We start from the raw sequence: 20,943 nt of genomic DNA, 5'->3' as shown, positions 1-20,943 counted from the left end.
CTAAATCACCATGACAGATAGCAGGTATTACTTTTTTTCAGCTTCAGGTCTAAGCAATAGAATCTATGAAAGAGGAAAATAGGAATCATTTCCATAGAGAAATTATGGAGAGATCAGAAAACAAAGAATGTAAATAAAAGCATCTTATAGAGAGCAGCAGTCTCGGGTGGGAAGCTCTGGGTGTTTAGTGTTAGTGTTGTGTGTTTGTGTTTGTGTAAGTTGAGGGAGTTGTGATTAAAGCCTGCACCAGATGGACCACAGCAGTCACCCTGTGAGGATGGATGTACCCCAACCGGGATCAAACGTGAAACGGGCTGCCGTCCTCACAGCCCCGAGCCCACCAGTAAACCCTCATGATCCTCTGACCCACAGCACTACAGCCACCTATCATACACCCAATTCAAACCACAAGACGTTCCAGTAAAATGTTTGTTCTCTTTTTCATCACACTTGAAGTGAATCAGAATGAAGCTAATGTTGCCTGTATGCCCATGACATGTAATTAAAACACAAAAGCAAGACAGAACTTTATGATCCACGTGAGGACTGCTGGCCTCCTGAAGTTGAATGTCACCTCAAGCTGCGGACCACTCTGTCGTCCAAATGGATGCTAATCCACCAGAGTCCTGTTGAGAATACACACTCGGTGCCAGAACACATGCCAGATCTAACAGTGAATGCATCTCTAAGCCTTCCGGGGCTCCACACAAGCCGCCTCGCATTTCTGTTCGGTTACAGCCTTAAACGCTATTAACATTATTATCTGTTGTTTAAAATAGTCAGCAATACTTATCATACTCCTTAAACTTTTTCACATTTTGTTACATTACAACCATAAACATCAAGGTTTTTTGTTAGTTTTTTTTAGTACTGTGATATTTTTGCAGACCCCGTTCCTTGAGTACCACAGTTTTGCAACTTTTGAATCCATTTCTGCTCCTGCTCCTGCTCCTGAATCAAAAAGCTTAAATTCTGCTTTGGGTGTCAGCGAGTTTTGTAAAGACCTTGTCATTAACCATTAATATCTAAAAACTATCCCAAGCATATATTACCTCACAGACCACTGTTAAATGTGTCAACTAAAAATGGAAAGGCTATGCTACAACTGCACAGCCTATATGTGCAAGACGGTACTGTGATTAAACAAACTTAAAATGTTATATCTCTATAAACAGAAATCTATGGAAAAAACTAACAATACCAAGGTGAAACACGGTAATGGCAGAATTATGCTTTGGTTATACTTTGCTTCAGCATATACAGTGTCTATAAAACGTATTCATCCCCTTGGATGTTTTATCCTTCGTATTACTTTTACAAATCAATAATCAAACAACAACGTGTTTTTTTGTTGTTGTTGTTTTTTACAAAAACAAACCCTATAATGTCAAATTTAAAACTAATTTCTACCAAAACAATGACAATTACATAAAAATATTTAACATAGAACAAGTGATTGTATAAATATTCACTCCCTTCAAGTCAGTATTTAGTAGATGAATGTTTAACTCCAGTCACAGCACGGACAGTAAGGCCTCCACATCTGGAAACTGCCATTTTGCTCCGCCCTTCCTTGCAGGATCAGTTGTGAACAGTTCTTATCAAGTTATGCCACAAATTCTGTCAGATTGAAGTCTGGGCTTTGACTGGGCCAGAATGTCCACCTTGTTGTCTTCAAACCATCTCTGTGTAACTTTAGCTGGATGCTTTGAGTCATTGTCTTGCTGGAAAATAAATGTGACACTCCTTCTGCTTCATAGTGAGGATAGTGTGTTTCTGGTGAAGTGCAGTGTTTGTAAGGACCAAACTTAGCATCTTGTCTGGTGGCCATAAAAAACAAAGAACATTCTTCTTCCACTTGACAATGGAGTTTCCCAAACTGTAGTTTAGTCTTGATTTGAGTTTTCTTCAACAGTGGCTTTCTCTTTTCCATAAAGGTTTGACTGGTGAAGAACCCTGGCAACAGTTGTTTAAATGCAGCATCTCTTCCATCTCAGCCTGCTGAAGCTTGTTATTTCTTCTGCATATTCTTAATTGCTTACATTGTTAGAAACCTATTCTGTAACATTTTAAGCCTCGACAGAGCAGCTGTATTTAAAAAGAGATTAAACCACCGTTTATGGGATTTCTGTTGGAAATCATTTTATTCAGGAGTAATCAAGTAAAAGTGGCGGAATACAGATGTACGACACTGTTATTAGACTATTAGTAATAAAACCTAACAACAACAAAGAATCTGCATTCATTTACCCTTCTTATATGATTCAAATTCAACTAAATCCAACTAGGCAAACTATTTTAAAAAGCAGCTGCCTAAAGAGCCCATTTTAAATACGGACGTCACGCAGAACCTACATAGTGAAGCATTCGCTCACCATTTATCAAACACAGCTTTTCAAGTCGTGGCTTTCAAACAGCCCCCTGTCACATATGCGCAGTCTGCAGAGCTCCAGCCAAAGCAAACAGCTTTGAGTTAAAGTTGAAGAAAGTGGCTGTGACAAATGCAGCGGAGCCTTGTTCTGGGATCAGCGTGAAGAATTCACTTCTGATCTAAGGAGTTTCTAGCAGGGAGAGTGACACAGGCAGGGGTTAAGCTGACTGTGTGTCATGCCCACTGTCACACAGGAAATAGGATGTTAGAGCAGAGTAGCGCTCCAACTAGATTAGCTTTATTTTTTATTACCAAATAAAGATACTAAAGGAGTGTAGATTTATACAACATGTAAATCAGAGATGTACTTGTAAATTGTGAGGGTTTATTGTGTATTTCTTTGTGTATAGACTATCCAAAATGTGAAATATATCCACTTTTTGTTCTGCATACAATACACTGATGCTGTTTAATTGTGCCTGCATTGTCAATAATGACTGGCATATTTTCAGTCAGCAGGATGTTTCTGATTGTACGAGCTTCAAATCTATAGCTTTTAAATGTTAAGAAAATTCTTGGATTTTATTAAATAGTGGACCAATTTCCAGGGGAAGGCTTTAATTAGAGCATCAAGTGTGACATTTATAGTGAGCCTCAATGTTAAAGAAAATGTATTATTACCATTTAGAAAAATTTGAGTTTTGTGAATGGATTTTAAGGCATTCGTGCTTGACATGCACTCCTGACTAGTTTTTAACCACAATATCTTAGTTTCTTCTCGAACATGTTCCTATCTCGGACATCATGTCCTTTGAAAAGCAGCTTTTGTGGCAGAAACACGCCCATCTTTCTGTGCTTTTAAGCAGAAGAAAGGCTGTAGCTTCAACACGCATCACCAAAGCCGCTGCTTCACAAACCTCTGATCATGAAACTACCTAAAGAAACATTGTAAATGTGCTATTTACAAAAGTCAACTGAGTCCAAACAAGCTATTGTTGTGCGGAGAAGGCGACGTGTTATCATGTGAACAGCTTTTTGGTGTCTGGGGCTCGGCGACGCTGAGCTCGACACTGTCAGGGGACGCAGACACATTGAAGTCTGTGATTCTCATTTGCTGATTGTTACCGGCAGAGGGTGGACACCTGCCAGGAAAAAGGGCAGTCATCAGTCTGAGTAGTCCGGCAAGATGCTACTTCTGCCAGAACTTCAATAGACTAACTAAATCCATCCCTCAAGGGCGAATTAGAAGAAAAAAAACAAGTAAAGGAGAAAATACTGCACTAATAAATGTATGAAGCCGTTCTGGTGCATCAGCTGCTGTAAATTAGGTGATATTTTGAAATGAAATTATTCAGACCCGATAAGGATTTCATTGTTCTCCTGAGCTCTGCTGAAATATGGTTTTGTCTCCGGTGAATGTGTTGCAGCCTTTCTGTGGAATGGTGATAATTTTGTTTGAAAATGTGTTTTTCGGCCTCATGTCCCTGTTTGCATTAATTTCATCTGAACCAGATATGAAATTGCAAAGATGAGCTTTTCTCGCGAAACAAAAATATAAATAAATAAATAATCAACCAAGTAAAAAGTTTTCATTCCCCTTGTTAATAATTGAGGTATTTTCTTTCAGCGGACTGAGGTAACACCTCAACCGGCATCCTCACTTTTTATATAGAAGCCTTATTATGCAGAGTGAAACATAAGACAGGTGTTGAAACACTGCGCCTGACAGTTAACAAGACTCACACCGGGAGCGCCCACAATTATCACTGCCTGCACTCTGCATTTTTTAAAGCAAACCTGCAACACTGCACACGCTATTCTTTACCTTCTCTTTCACACTTGTTATCAGAACCGGCTGCTACCCAAGCAGCACAACCACAGTTCAGACCTTTAGATTCAGTATCAACAAACCAATTTGCCAGGAAGTGACAGAGATATACTGTGCAAGAGCATCTCAGTGCATAAGAGGAACAACACAGCCTGCAGTTAATCCATTAAAGTCTATGATTGGGAGGTTTAAGGAAGCTGGGGCGATTGGAGGGCAAGAGGAGTTCATGACAATTAGCTGGGACTTTGTTTTCCAAAGCAGCATCTTGGAAGCACAAGCTGAAAGCATTTTTATGATCCTGGCCTTAATGCTTCACATTGGCAGCTGCTACAAGTGTCATGGAACGACACGAGTTGAAAATGAGGGCTAGCCAAAGACAGGTTAGCAGTTTCAAAGTATATTGAGGTTTTAAAAGATGATGACTTTCAAAAACAGTTTCAAGGTTTAAAGTCTTTCTAATCAGATGTCAAAGGGCAGTGAGATCTCCATGGCTTTGGCTTGTGGGGAATAGAATAATGGAGCGATGTCCTTTTTCCCCTATTTCTGTGCGCTGGCATCAACTCTATGAAAGGTTCCTATGTTTTCATGTTTGAGAAAGACAAATTTGGCTTTTGTGAAATACATCCAGATGTTAAAACAAGATGATGTTACAAAGAGAGTTGGGAAGCTGTGAACATTTTAGAAATCTTTTTTTTTTAATTAAACTGTAGGTATAGTTACTGTGTAATATATGCATAATGCTTCTATCATATTGTTCCTAAGGTTTAAAGTACTTTGTACTTTAAGTGATGCCACTTACTGATGCGATGACTGTATTTTTATCCATAATTAAGTATGTGCCAATAAGTCTGCTTATGCTAGTTTTTTTTTTTTTTTGCCTTGTCTTAAAAGTTTGGGCTTGAATGTAGTGATGATGTTTTACTTGACTAGGACTTTTTATGGAGCTAATTACTTCTACAGTGTATTTCACAGGTTTAGTGAGATATAAACCAATTGTGCCTATAAATGGTTAAAACCATCAACTATATTCTATTTGGGTGGCAGCCATAATGGATACTGAACTCAGTGCATCCCAGTGAACTTTGACTTTCCCAGTCAGAATTCTCATGTCAAGGGCCATTGTTGTTCGTTTTTTTGTGAATTAGGAAAATCCATCTTGTGAATACAAAAGGTCTCCACCATTATATTTCTGCCTTACTTACAAGAAAGACAAATGTGTCTGTTTTCATATAATTGGGGTCAAGAAAACCGCAGACTGCAGCCTTGGCTCCCCAAGCAGATAACTTGACTTATTACCTTGCTAATCACAGCTTGTTAGACCTACATTTGCAGGGCAGCAAACTTGTTTGTCTATAAAGGGTAGGAAATGCAACAATGTGTAAATATAATAATTCTTTTAGAAAACTTGCCTAAATGTGGCAGGTGTTCATTTTACTGAAGTCTATGTATGTTGTTCTCAAGGTTATATCAGAGTCTCATACTGAATCATGTGCATGTGTTTGTGTATTTATTTATTTATTTGCAATGCTTTGGTCTTATGTATGTGTGTGTTTGTGGAGCTAAGCCAGGGCCAATAAGTAAGATGGGGTTTCCACATTGCTGACAGGGTGTCCAGCTCTCCTGGGCTATAGCCACAAAAGCTTTTTAACTTTCGTATTGCTGCAGGAGCAAAGAAATATAATTTATCTTCTAAAAAAAACCCGATTTAGCTTCAGTCATCATCTTAAAGGCCAAATAATGCATCCAATCAATGCTATGCACTTTTTTTTATTAAATGGAAATACCACTAAACGAGTGGACCTCTTAATCATTAAGCCTAATTACTTATTTGACATTTTTGCTTTTATTCATTGCCATATTGCATTTGATCATGCAAAGGAGGAGAAAGTAGCCAAGCCCTATACTGCAGTGTTACTGACATTGAAGTTTGTAAGTATCTCAACATGGATTCCTCTAATGGAACAGTCCCCATGTTGTTCCATTATAATGCACAGGCACTAATATAACTCCAACTTTATGTCACGACAACAAGCACTATGTAGTGCGACACACTGTTGGGAACAGATTGCATTTATAGCTAATTTACTGAGTAGTGGCAGTCATTGTTGTTGCTTTCTAAAATCACGATCCTGCGGAGCAATCTAGTGAAATAACACGCCATGCAAGAAAACTGTGAGAGACTATTTTCCCTTTCAAATCATATTCTCATTTAGAAAAAAGCCTATTTAGATCACATCAGAGGCAGAGAAAACAACCTCACAACTCTGTCCATTATGAAATAGAAAAACAATCACCCATGTTATGTTACTGTAAAGAGAGACGCAACAAAAACAAAATTATCCGAGGTGATGTGTGACTAAGTCAATGTGTTCTTTGGAGAATCAAATTAGAAAAAACAAAAAGCAATACAAGACATGAGTCTGGAAGGAATTTGGTACAAAGTCTATTTCTTCTCAGGTCCAACCCAAATCTTTAACAAAAAGGTCTGAGCAAAACGGATAAGAGATGGATGGAAAGCTGAGGGTCTGTTGTCTGTAGCATTCAGCTGCAAATTTAGCTTCCCTCTCAAGAAGAGGAGATAAAGAAGCGTGTGACAAAGGAAAGCGAGACAAAGACACATTTCTATTTTAATCCATTTTCATTGAGATTCATTCCGCGTTACTCTCCCTCTATTTTGTCAAAATAAAGTACGATCGCTACTAGCCTCTAGACTACAAGTGCCAGCATATTTCCCTTTTTCTATATGAAACAATAGGAAGCTTGTACAACCCGCCTTTCCCTTGGCAGCGTGTGTGTGTGTGTGTACTACTCTGCCCTAATTGAGGGCGTAGTAGAGAGTCTCATTAGTATGTGAGGGACATGGTTCCACCAGGCTAGCTTGCTAGCTGCCGCTAACCAGACAGGTGGAGAGGTCAGAGAGGAAGCAGAGGCATTGTGGAGCTGCCTTTTTGTCTGCCCCAATTTTTTCTGCCAGGTTTTGTTTGCTCATTTTGAATTAATTTGAGTAGCTTATTGAACCCTGGGAAATACATGACTTCCTACATTTGTAGGCTACATGATGAAATGTTAATTGTGGACTACATAGACATGCAGTGTGTGTGTTATAGGAGTATGGATCACTATGAAGGGTTACAGCCGATGATGAATATTCAATTAGACAATTTTAAGTTAGGAGTGTATTGTTTGAAGGAATTCCCATATTTATTTGCACCCAAGTGAAGGTGTGTAAAAATCTTTGATAGCGTTAGCTATTGCTATCTATAAATATTGTATTAAATGCTTTTCGCCCATCTTTACCATAGGTGTCTGTAACTGTGGAAGGTGCTGCAGTTCAGTTTTTTGATTTGTTCCCCCCGATACAAATAACCTTTACATGTGATTTGAAATTTCAACTCTACCATAAGTTTCAAAACATTCTCAGACTTTTGAACATTTTTGTAGGTCTACAGAAGGATAGTAATTATTGTTAAAAGTTAATATTCAGAATTAAGGTAGTATTGGCAAATTTTCTGTTTGACTATTGCTTTGGTGTTAGACTGATACCATGCCTGCATAATTCTGTATGTAACTCAAATGACTATCTGTTTCTATTAATAGCTTTTATAGGTTAAATGCATCTGTTTGTAAACCGGTGTGTAATTTAATTCCCATGATTTGGTAACGTAAAGGACATAAAGCGACATACGTCTCAGTACCTTGTGGGTTTATGCATGTGAGCAAATCTACATTTCAAGGTTCAGCCAAGAATATAACTGTAAAAGGAGGTAACAGCTCCCTCTTCCTGTCTATATGGGATAAAAGGAAGGTGGATGATTTCAGTGAAAGGCAGCTTTGTACCCAAGTTATGAAAGATTTCTTTAAAAATGACTTCAAGATTTTTTTTTTTAATCACAATATATTAGTTCAACTAAATGAACAGAGAACATTTACAGGTCAGCGTGGTTCTCTATTTATAGGAGTAGGAACAGTTTTCAAAGAGCAACTGGATTGGAATAAAATGAAAAGTAGGTCGGCTGCCAAATCAGAACTGGTCCTAGATTTTGGTTTACAAAGAAGCAGAATGAATTACTTGTGAAAAGAAAGAAGAGGCTTCCCGTGAATTACAGTAACAGTGAGCATAAATCCATGCAACTTCTGTGAAACAAAAAAAAAATTGACATGGAGCCAAGCGACCAAACTATCTATTTTATGCATAAAAACAACCAGCGTGGTGACACTTACTCTGCACATACACAAATAAAAAATAGTTTTAACTGCTCCCCTTCACATAATGCATTGCTACTGCCTGCTCACATATTCTCCTCCAAGCTCATCCCAGAGCGCCACCCCCCCTCCTCACCTCCTCAGCCAATCACAGAGCTGTGCTAGGCATTTCTTAATTAGCTTTCATGAGAAAAAGTGGATTCTGGTTAGTGCTTCCATATTTTTTTCCCTATTGTACATCACAGGACGGGGCTATACGGACATCCACTCCCACGCTTTTGTTCAGTTTACTTCATTCATCTTCTCCAACACTCTCTCGCCTTTTACTAGCTTTTTTGTTTTTTTTTTTAATTTGTGGGCTGGGAACGGCCTTTTTTCTTGCTCCCTACAACCAGCTGGCTGACTGATAATAGTCATGGTGAGTAAGGGACACAGTAATTTTCATCCAGTCATATTATTACAGCTTGAGTTTTGCCTTATTTTAGCTTAAAACTGTAGAGCCTACCCCAGCATGTATTTGTATATCGCAATGCGTTTCATTTTGGTGTTTCACCTCAACATTAAAAGTGGCCCCCAACAGGCTATCACTTTGAAAACTTTCTGGAGGCGCCCCTGTATTTATTTGCATAATTTATGAAAATATGTTCCGAATGAAATGGCAATGCGTGGGTATGAAATGGGGATATGTATATTGAGTCACTAAAGCTGCTTGGACAAATATGCACATTGAAAGTGAAAGCACATTAAAGTGAAATAAAGGAAAACTAGAAACAATCTGCCTATCAATGATACATCATGTTTATCTCGAATTTATTTGGGTTGTTTTATTACTGAGCAACCAAAACAATTGACATGAAGACAGAGTTTAATTTGTTGCTTTGCAATAAAGAAAATCCATTTGTTTGATCAAAGTCTTTATGTCTTTGAGAGACAAGAAGTATAGAATGAAGAGATATGGTTTGTGACTACAGCAGTGTAATGTACAGAGGATTTAACATGTGCCCGGTAATAGCTAATTTATATACACTGTGCTGCACAGGCATCCTATTACCATAACGCCTGAGGCTGCAATCACTCCGCTCTGCTCTGCTCAGTTCACTCAAGCACAGACTTCAGCTCCGATTGATTGCTTTGCTGGGATTCAGAGAGCCTTTTCTCTGCCAAAACAGCCAGAGGTTGGCGTGTGCCGAAGAGGGCTCGGAGCCAGCCAGAGAGCGAAGGTGTTAATGCTGAAGGGAGGGGTAGGTGACAGGCAATGCCACAAACCAATTACAGGCTTTCAGAGAGAGCTGCCGGAGTGAAGAGGGCGGGTTCTGACCGTCCAGCTGAGCAGGCGACTGGGCGTGAGGTTGTAGTGAGGGAGGGGTGTGGGGGCAAGGAGGGTTGGGAAGAGAGAGAGCGAACCAGAGAGAGCGCCTTGCTGCAGCTCAGCGCTCTCCTCCAGACTCATCATTCTCCTCACAGCATCTGCGGATGAAGGCAATGTCTGCTCCTCACAGCTCAGCTGCGAATTCTTCCACCGTGAGCTAAGATTCAGGATAAGAAGAGGAAGAAAAAGAGGTGAAAAAATAAGGAGGCAGTCTCAGAGAAGACAGGGAGAGAGTTAAACAGTGTAGGAAGGGGGGTTTCCTTTCTGACGCGTTGGTGTAACTGAGGAGAGAGGGGACTGTGAAACAACGGCTGGCATCTCCCAAATGGAGTGGAATGGGTTTAAGATGGTAAGGAAGGCTGCCAATTCATTTTGAGCGTTTCTCTTCAGCTAAAGCAGGTTTTATTATACATGTATTGTCAGTGTCTATAGTACTTGTGTTTTATACGCAGCCAATGAAGTGCCACAGTTCAACTATTTCGTATGCAGCGTGTGAGGTTCTTGCAGCGAAGAAGATTGCAGCAGGGGGTTAGTTTCAAAATTCTGGAGGCAGAAAATGTTGATGATAGGAGTTGTGTGGGTGTGTGTAGAGGAATGGGGAAACTGGAGAAAAAAAGGGAAGGGATGTGTTTAACTAGAAGATAGCACCCATTTTATGTTAACACCATGACTGTAAGTGTCTCCCACCCCGCCGCTTTGCTGCCTTTGCACAACTCTGCAGCAAGAAGGATTTTCCCCTGCAGCATTGTGGACTGTACATTTGTAAAAATAAATAAATAAATAAACTGGGTGGATTTAAACATGTGAGAGAAAGTGCATCCAAAGTATTGCATGTAAGTTGCATGAGTAGAGATGCTGCCAAGCAGGGCAATGTGCACACAGTAGGAGTTTGTTTGCCTATGCAAAGGAAGGAAAACCAAATATATATGCTGGAATTTTGAACATCCACTGACTGCCTTCAAGTTTTATGTTTTTCTAGTAATACGTTAACGTGTTTGCATGACTACTGGGCAGTAGGCTTGGGCTGGTAGGATAACATTTAGTAAAATACCATGTTTTTTTTTAACTAAAAAGCATGAATACACAGCCAATGTGTATTCAATATATAGAACCTATATGGCTTCTAACATATTATGACACATTCATTAGTTTAGTTAGAATAATGTAATCTGTAACATTTTGATTTTAATACATAACATTTAGCAAAATTATAAAGACATGCTGTCAAAGTTTGTCAGCATTTCATTCTGAAGTAAGAATGCTTCTTGTTTAGAGTATTCTGACTTTTACTGTCCCACTATCTGCATAGTAACACTGGGAGTATAAACAAGCTGATATTAGCTAGTTTATCAGTTGGGTTGTCTATTGTGCTAGCCATCTTTCTATTACCTTTAGAAGACTTGGTACTGCACAATACATTGAATCACTGCCATTGTTGCAACAATAATACTTACAATATCACATTCACAAAGATCTGGTAGTGAATAAAATTGGGAGGATTAGCAACAGTGCTCTAAAATAGTTTTCTGTTGGTCACTGTTATGTCCATTCATTCAAAACATGACTGTAACAGACTGCTGGTTTTCAAACTAAAGTTGGTATCAGCATCTAGTTTTCAAATCAGGACTAAAACAAGTGTTTTGTTTTTTAATCTACAGTTCAACATATTCTTTACATCAGTGTTTGAGATTCGTTAAATGTTTTGTTTTTGTGAAAAAACACAAAAAATCCTCTCCTTTCTCTAGACATTAAGACAACCTTAAATTGAGACTAGCATTTAAACCTTAATGCATTGTCATACCACACACAATTTGGGTTTGTAAAAACCTAAAAGAAAAGTAGTGGTTTGTTTTCTAAAGTTAGATAAACAAATCTCTTATTACATTCTTTGGTGTAAAGTGGCTCATCCAGGACAGTATTCATGCAAGAGCCACTACTGGATTGAATATAATATTTGAGATTCCCTGCATTCACTCTGCATCTCAGTTAAAATATTCATCCAATTTTTTTCACTTTTTTCCTACTCTTGATGCTCGCCTGATGTAAATTATGGTGGGACACTAAAGTTTGTGGAGAGGAGTTTAACATTGTGATCGTCAAATATCGAAGAGAGAGAAAAACTTGTGTTAGCCACAGTTGATAACATCATCACAACAGTGAACAATATTCCAGCAATTGAGTGTTTTGTTATATTGTGCAGGTCTAGCAAGAGTGATGGGTGTCACCTGCTTAGTAACACACTCTGGCATGTTTCCCAGCAGGAAGAAGAAGTGCAATAGACTTCTTTAAACCTGCTGGCTTGTAGTGTGCAGCAATAAGTGCAGGAGGGGCAATATCGCATTACTCTGTGCTCAGTTCATGTACTAAAAAACTGATCTGTGCAGCACCTTCTCTAGCCTCTCAGTAAAAAAGCTTTAAACAATTTGTTGAAAAATGTTAGTGGCTTTTTAAAACCTTGATAGTGGTAACCAGCCCATGTCCACTGCCAGCATGAGGACTTTATGGTTTAGTTATCAGCTTCGCTCACCATCCTCAGAATCATTGTCACATCTATCTATCCATTCCATCCTGGCCGCCAAGTGACAGGTTCACTAATAAAACCAGAAACCATTTATCTTCCTGTGTTTTATACCTGTAATAGAAAACCTTGTTTCTCTCTGAATGCACTCAATAGTATTGTTTGGAATCGCGTGTGCATCCATTTGTTTTCATGATGGGTGGCTGACTTTTACTGTCCAATGAATAATATTTGTGCTCATGCTACTTTTAGTGAAATGCCATCGAAATGCTAACAGAAATGAAGGCAATTCCTTTCGGGCTGACTTAGTTATGAAACATTGAGGCCTTCAGCCTTATGTCAGCATGCAAAGGAACACAAGACTGATGTAAGAACACCGTATATAATGTGTAGGCTGTATCTAAAGATTACATCAGTAAGATTGTGCAGTGTTTGACAGAAATAAGAGTGAAAACAGGATATGAATCAAGAGTGGAAGAGATGAGGGAAAAAAAGGAAATGTTCATTGGTCTTAAATGCTTTAATGAATAGGACACTGCTTCCTATCAGGAAGACTGATAGGACCCAGTAGTGTGAGTATCTGTAATATTTATTCATATATTTATTTAAATATATGTACACACAAGTGTGCTTTGACTATACTACCCTCAGGCATAACATCATCTGCTCCAAGGTTACACATCAGAACTAATAAGATGGGGTGTGTTAGGAATTTATTAGCTGCTGCCCACAAACTGTGTGCTGTTAAGAAATTTAAATGTTACCCCACATAAAAAAATATCAGGTAACAGTAGACATTTGTGTTGTTTCAAAGGTGAGTTTTGTTTTGAGGAGCAATGAAGATGATTTGAGACATCATAAAGAAGTGATTGATGTATTTTTCATCAATCACTTAACAGAAATTCAGATTGGAAAATGATTCCTTGATCAGCTCTGATCAGTGCAGGTCAGTAGGTGCTTTTTCCACTTTTAATTTAAAGTTTGAAAACAAAGAAAGGCCCCGGCTGAGATCTACATAAACCCAGGGCACCACCACTAAGTGAATAACAACAAAAAGGATTATAACACAAGTTTTCTCTAATCAATCTGTAAATTGAAAATCCCTTTTATTAGTTCTTTTAATTTTTACATTTCAGTTTGAAAATGCAATGTCTTAAGATAGTTAAAGCAGCAAATCTTCCTCCTCACCATGTCAGACCTCTGATAATAAAACTAACTTGCAATCCATGTAGCCAAGCGTTCTACTTTCCTAAACTAATATCAAGATGAGAAACTCCTTACTTAACTTTAAGCCTCTCCATTCAGACTACTTCAGGGTTTATTATCTGTTCCATCGAAATTATAGAATGGTGTTTTTCTGACTTGAATTGTAATTCACAAAAATTAGCAGAGATGAAAAGTGGCATGTTTTTAAGGGTGGATGTTTCTTGTCAAAATCAACTTTGTTGATTCGACTTAATGCACAATACACAGAGAGCAGCAAAGATAATGTTTCATCAACATGCAGAATAGTTGTTTTCCTGACTTTCACTAAGTGCATCTCAGACAAGGACAAGAGGTAAACACCCTCTCTGAGAAGTCTTCCACTTTGAGTTAAGAGCACCGAGTTTTAAATGAACTTAAATGGTCACATTGGGTGAGTTTGTGCCTTTGTGTTATTGATGCAGTTGTTATAAATACCGTCTCTATAGCTGTATGTGTATGACAGTGACTTTGTTTGAAGAACTCATTGGAGCCGACACATGTGGGCAGTAGTCTGTCTGCGGTATGTTACCAATGACAACTAACTGTGCAGAGCTTTACAGCGGATTATAGATAGCGGCAACGATAACTCCTGTGTTATTTAGTTGGATTATGTCTAATATGGACGATAAAGTTATGCAAGAATGAATGGAAATGCTGCATCTCCTTTGGTGGCTTTTAAAATCCTACGAAAGATCAAAGTAAATGTATCCATGATTATGTTCATCCCACACTGATGCACAGTCATCGACATCTAATGTACATTAATTTTTAACTAGTTTGTCAGTTCATTTGATGATTAAATAAATGCCATGATATAAAGCTAGATACATTTTTTTTATTTTGCTGAAAATACATGTTAATCTTGCATGGCGTATCCCATTAGTAATATGTGTGATTTGTGTTTAAAAATTCAACTACTATAACAAATTGCATTTTCAAAAATATGACCGATCTACTGAGATTATTTTGCTCAAACTTTAAGCAAGCTTTAGTTAATTTTATGAGCAAATAATGCCTATCAGCGTTTTAGCACTACAGTGTCAGTGTAGATATTGCAAAATATTATTTATCTTCAAATGTCTTTTCCACTTTCCTTCAAACAAAAGCTGGATGGAAGCAGTTAATGAGCCCAAAGCCTGTTTGAATAAGACGTTGCTGAAGAGAAAAAAAAAATCTCCTGTCCCAATTAGCACGCTTTGGTTTTTAAATATTCCTTTTGTGTGAACCCTAAACACACATGAAGACTCACAAAATGGTTACGTTAAAAATTTAATAGGCTTCCACAGTGATTTTCTTCATTTATTTAAAATGTTTTTTTTCTTTCTCTCTCCCTCTCTGTTCCTCGCTCTCTTTTAAAAATGCTCAAAATCTGAGAGGCACGGCGAGGCATTCTGCTGCGAGGGGAGCAGCATTCACAAATACTAAACCTAATTCCTTTGGCAGCAGCTCAAACTGCTACAGACAGACACATAATCAGCTGGGGAGTGTTAGCGCCTCAGCCCACTAGCAAACACAGGACCGAGCCCTTGTTGTGCAGTGCTGCTTTTTAGAATAAATATCTTGATGGAAAATACGGGGGAAGGAATGTGTCTATATCTCTTTGTTCAGTCAAAAACACATAAAGGAAGAGGAACACTGGCTTTCCTATCTACTTTTCCTCTCACTCTTCTCAATCCACTCATCTCCTCTGTCTCCCCCTCCTCCTTCCCGCTCCCTTTCTAGCATCCTTGACTGTACCCTGCACATTTTTGTATTCGTACAGATGTTTGGATTTGACTGGCAGTTTCTCCCGAGACTGCACAAACGGCTGACTCCTCTCATCTGCATTTTGCATCCCTGGAAAAAAAAAAAAAAAGAGAGAGAAAAAGTGAGGAGGGCGGGGGCAAGGAAGCAGCGAAGAGGATGAGCAGACAGACAGGAATTGTGTGTACAAGTACGAGTTAGAGCTCCACCGTGTCGTGTTGCCTGTTGTTTGGCGCTGGCAGCTTTACTGGCCCAGGCGCTGCTGCCTTGTGATGTTTTAAAGGACGTTTCAAGGTCATGCATTTGACAGGCCCCTGCCGCCTCTGACGTATTAAACATTCATGTATTTCTGTAGCTGGATAAATTATAGATTCACCATGCAACTGAACATGCTACAAAATGGCAGCATTGTGGTTGGTAACAGACACATCTGGGCCTACAAAGAAAGCATGCAGTGTTCTGTCTTCTATGTAGTATCACTAGTTGGTGTGTAGAAAAATAAATTAGACCTAAAACATATATCCAAGCACATTCACCAGGATACTGGGTTTCAGTATTCCATGTCTGGATAATCATGGAAAAAGAAAACATGACTTTGGAAAAATATTTGAATGCGTCCATCTTTCCTGTCTTCTGTTTCCCTTCCTTCCTTTCCTCCCTGCAGCCTTTCTTCTTTTGTCTTTCCCTCATTGCTGTTCTTCTTTCCTTCCTTATTTCATGGTGAACTTTAGTATTTGATATTTAAACAAAAATTAACTCCAAGAACATTTTTACATAGAAGCTATCAAGATGTAGACATTTTTTCATGGGTGATTTTAAAAGGTTTGTGAATTTAGACATTCGATTCTTGTGTAACTTCAATGTTGGAGATAATTGAAGAAAGAGTGTAGTTCTAGATGTCACTAGAATTAGTTTCAAGTAAAGATGGAAAAATGCTGGCAACCAATTATTAATTTGAAAACTTTATATTCTTGCATTTCTTAGTGCATCAGCTGTGATCACTGCTCCTTTAAAGCCGTGGTTCCCAAACTGTGGACACTGCCCTTCTTAGACCAGCACTGGAGAGCTTGGACAGTGGAGCGAGGCTGTAACGTCAAAGATCCTGCTATGTTTGGCACACATACCAAATACTGATGAAAAGTGTAAAAGAAACTTTTACACATATAACTACCTTATAGCAAGTGTGTCTATGGCGTTCCAGTGATGTAAAAATAAATGTAGCTACACTGTATTGCTTCGGATTAAGATGTCACAAGTCAAGGGCATAGATCAATATTTGCAGTAAGACCAGCAAGTAGATGCAGTGTCCTGAATCAAGCATTGTAAATGATGTAAACTGCAGTACACAGTCATTTAGTAATTATAAATAATGTGAGCAGGGGTGTGGTGTGAAAAACATGTATGCAGATTTGTGTGGAGTGAAGAGAAGGTTTGCAAGATTTATCCATCTTGGTCAAGAGAGTGACAGACACGTGGGAAATACCTGTGGCAGGTTCCCAGTCAGATTTGCATCATGATTTAGGGAACTGCTTGTCGGAAATTCAGTCTCATTTTTCTGACAGTAATACAGAGCCACCTGTCAAGAAGAGTCTGACTTAGGAAAAACTCAGCTGTGATGATCTTACCTGCTTTCAGACTGATTCAAAATGAGAGAAAAAGTTCTAGGATTATGATGTCAAAAAAAGTTTCTGATGAGTTCTCAGACTGATGAACTCAGGTTTTTCTCTCATTTAGGATCAGATAATTTAGCTTATTGTCATAACAAAGCCAAACCCTATAGGAGCTGCCTCCGCATGCTGAAATATGATCAGGACAGGACAGAGAAATGAGAAGATCAAGATGGTTGTTAGTTTTTAAGGTAAATAAGATATCTGAAACATTTTTCCGGTTTAAAGAAATGATGAAATATTGTTTGTTGCTATAGTCAGTTTCTGTGAAGGCCATCCTAATTTATTGTTTTTTACATGAAATTAATCATCCAGGATATGAGGTCATAGTTAGAGATCCACAGATCAGGATACCTTAACTTAAAGTTGAGAGTTATATAGATGTCAATCAGTGCACCTGTAGATGCTTAATGTTTGGATGTTGCTCAGACAATGGGTGGGTAAACAAAGTCTTATTTTTAGGAAAAAATATATTTTAAAATGTATTTTCATGTATTCGGTTAGTTACACATATTTTTTGTGATGGTAGAGTGTTTCAGAAAGTTCTTCACACTTTCAACGTCATCTACAGTAAAATTCTAAATTATCCATAGCAGGTTTAAATTTAAAACTGTCTTTAAATTTTACCAGCATGTTTCTTTTGACTAGATATAAGATTAACACCTGTGCAGGCAACTAAAAATTAGGGTGATGATAAAGAGGCCTTCCAATTTTAAGGATCTGGAGCTTCACCCCAAAGATAAATTGTCAAAATGTGGAAACATGCAAAAAACTGGTCGATCTGTGAAAAAATTATGCAGATTATTATTTTTTTCTTTTTTACAAAATGATATTCCTTTTCCATTGTTTTATTAAATGCTGGGCTATGCTTGTCTAATTTCCTATCCCCAACAAACTTCTTGTTTTAATACAATTATAATACATACTATTTAAAATCATGGCAGAGTTTTATGACTGTGACAGCAGTAGGAGTGATATGAAAGGTCAAACTATGGTCGATGACTCGTAAAGATGGGTCCACCCAGTATAAAGATCATAATCCTAGAGTTGACTCAATTTAAAATGAAAATCCTACTGTATCAAAAAGCCTCCGCCTCTCTAATATAGTCTACGATCATGGGTTGTTTGCGTGGCTATCAGACAACAGAGAATATTTATTGTTGTTGAGTCTATTCTGAGAGGAATGTGGAATATTAACAATCAGTTCATATCCACTTCCAGTTGTGAGGATTGTGTCCCATCCTTCACATGGAAATGAAGCTGGAAATTCAGGAAAAGTGATATCCTGTGCTTATCGCCTCAGATAAACGTCACCAGCAGGCATGATCAGCACCTGTTAAATTGATATTTGGGGTTGATGACAAAAAGACAGGGATGGAGAAAATGAGAAAAATAGAGAGAAACATGCTGTGTCTCAAGGCTCTCTTGCTTTCGCTGTCAGAATCACACACTGTTGTAGGACTTTTTCTTTTCTTTTATAGCAATCAACCACCACCTTTCTGTGTTGTCTCCATGGCATACGCCACAGTATACGAGCAGAGATTGCCTCCTGTGGGCATTTTCAATTACTCTGCACTATACAGCAGCAGGGGGGATTTATCTGCTCATTTGAATACATGCCACTCTTAATGGTTTAGCTGGCCTGCCACAGGCCTCGCCTGTTAGCTGCACACTCCATCTTTTGAAAGCTTTTGTTTCTCACTCTCTTCCTCTTGTTGCAGAATCGGTTTTTCTGTGAGAATTCAAACTTGATGTGACTTAATGTGAAGGTCTTACAGTTAGAAATGTGAAAGTTGAAGTATAAGTAGAATCTGTAAGAACCTGGGAAAGGCGGCTTTTACGGGGACCTTTGTTTCACCACAGGCGGTGAATGCAGATACACTTTTAAAGAAAATGATCATCTGAAAACGTATCTGACATATTAAAGTGTTAAACATTAAGAAAAAGTATTTGTTTTTAATCAACCTTGTTTATGTTTTTAGCTTTAATTTTAAATTCTTTATTAATAGGATAACAAAAGTCTAGGTAAAATTACTGAAAATAAGCCTTGGATCTACAAATATTTTAAGGCTAAATAGAGAATGTGTTTTTAGACAGACTGAACTATATGCCATTCTTGTTACAAAGAATTGTTTTTGATAGAATAAGACATTAAAAAATAATCAAACCAAAAGCTTTTGTTTATTTCATTCAAATAAGTCAAACATGCAAAAAACTTTTTGTTTCAGATCTGCAATGATTTACACATCTTGTTTATACAAAAATCAGACTACCTTATTTCAATAAAATATTGTATATTAGTATATTGTTCATTTGGTTTTAAATATTAATTAAAAAACATTACATTTGTACGTTCAAGATACAAAGTTTGCATAGATTACTGGGGTTTGAGTTAGTAATGCAGTGAACACCCCATTTGTAGGCTGCAGACACTGTTGCTCAGAAATGAACACCCAAAATCATTTATTTTCAACATTAGTGAGATGTTTAAGTACAGAGAAGCTATTAAAAAAAGCTGTATTTTCTATGACATACTGAGACTTTTCTAGGATTATTTCATGCTGAAATAGAGTAAGAGAGAGCAAGACATTCACCAGTAAAATATAAAAACTTTTATTCTTTTGAGATGACCTCTGTCATGAAACATAATTTACGGCGATGATCCGTATCGTCTTTGGAATACTTATGGAGACTCTCAGTCACCCTATTTGCTAAAATAAAATCATAAAATCTTAGACTTTGCTCTCAGTTTTATAGTGCTGCAATCCTATAGTTTTCAAACCTACTATGATTAGAATATTTGATGCATCATCACATCACTTGAAAGGAAGGGAGTTAAAGCTCAGCTTGTTGCGCTGTTGGTAAAGCCTTTGCTTTCTCTGCAGCTACATGTAGTTTTGAGTTATTCATTGCCTCTATCAAAATTTTAAGTCATTAAGACAAATGACGGACGGCTGTCCTCTTTCCCTTGCAGCTATTAGATTATTTAAGCTCCGGTTCAGAGGGAAACCAATAAGCAGATTATACAGACACACTGCTGCACAGACGAACAGACACTCACACAATACCCAAGGCTGTGAAATGAATTCTTGAGTACAATGGTCAGCTAATGTCTATGTGCTGCAGCTCTATGCCTTTGCTGCAGGGCAGACACACATGCACACACTCTCACCAACAGACACACAATCAGGATGTGTCTGATGGTGGAGCAGTGATTAGATTAGGTAGAGCTCTGTTTCTGCTAAGCAGCCAGATATTTGCTCCTGCCGTACTCTCGTCCTCTAAAGTAGTAGAGCTGGGCTGTAGGTATTGTTCTTATCGTATACCTTCAGGCTGTTTAGAGCTTTTTTTTTCTTTTTTCTTTTTTTAAACAACTGTTTCAACAAATCCAATATCACCACTTCCAGCCTCAAAGCAGTTTTAATTAGAACTCCTACTGTGTGTTATGCTGAAAATTAAGTTCAATCAGAGGAGCTGGAAGTTTCTGTTTCTGCTCTGTTCGCCTTTAGGGATTGTTAAGCCTGCCAACAAATGAGCATAACTGCAGGCTTAAGCAATGTGTGGATGTTTGTAGTTGGCTAGAATAGCACGACCCTGCTGAATTGCTTATTTCTGACCCAAAACATGCAGTGGGACACTGTAACTGTGAGCATAGTCACACATGTGCATAATGTGCAGCAGCGCATCTTGGTGCGTTTTACTAAAGATAGGGTGCAGCTTCGCTCTTACGGCTGATTGCCTGCACAGGTGCACAGCCCCATTCACCTGCATGCCGTTTGTGGAAGCGGTGTCCTCTGTCATGACACACGATGCTGCTGACTCAGTCGGATCAGCCTGACCAGCCTCGCAGGCTGTTTTCTTACATCCTCCACACAGTGTCCCAGCTTATAACTAAAAGCAACTTCAGCGCAACACAGAAATGAGCACTGGAGAAATGTGCTTGCTATTCACTAAAATGCATCTCGCAGTGGTGCAGGCCTGTTCCATACACTGTGTTTA

General features: G+C 38.3%; 2 protein-coding genes across 10 annotated transcripts in view; one reads left to right on the top strand and one right to left on the bottom strand.

Moving 5' to 3' along the window:
• The window catches only part of agbl4 (AGBL carboxypeptidase 4), a 461,529-nt gene that overhangs the window by 319,954 nt on the left and 120,632 nt on the right, over positions 1 to 20,943 (bottom strand). The window lies entirely within an intron of this gene.
• Positions 1 to 20,943, top strand: part of elavl4 (ELAV like neuron-specific RNA binding protein 4) — a 92,457-nt gene that overhangs the window by 7,529 nt on the left and 63,985 nt on the right. Inside the window, exon 1 of one of the 7 annotated variants that reach the window (XM_028027783.1) lies at positions 9,833 to 10,120. The exons of 5 other annotated variants lie outside the window; for them this stretch is intronic. In XM_028027783.1, coding sequence (XP_027883584.1) covers positions 10,097 to 10,120 — 24 coding nt within the window. In that variant the 5' untranslated portion in view covers positions 9,833 to 10,096. Of the gene's footprint in view, positions 1 to 9,832; positions 10,121 to 20,943 lie in introns of those variants that run through there. One more of the 7 variants, XM_028027782.1, reaches the window with a different exon arrangement.

This window comes from Xiphophorus couchianus, chromosome 9 (assembly GCF_001444195.1).
Source record: "Xiphophorus couchianus chromosome 9, X_couchianus-1.0, whole genome shotgun sequence".
In the NCBI taxonomy this organism is placed as follows: Eukaryota; Metazoa; Chordata; class Actinopteri; order Cyprinodontiformes; family Poeciliidae; genus Xiphophorus; species Xiphophorus couchianus.
Note: the sequence above shows the minus strand (reverse complement) of the source record. Positions and strands in the feature narration are given on the sequence as shown.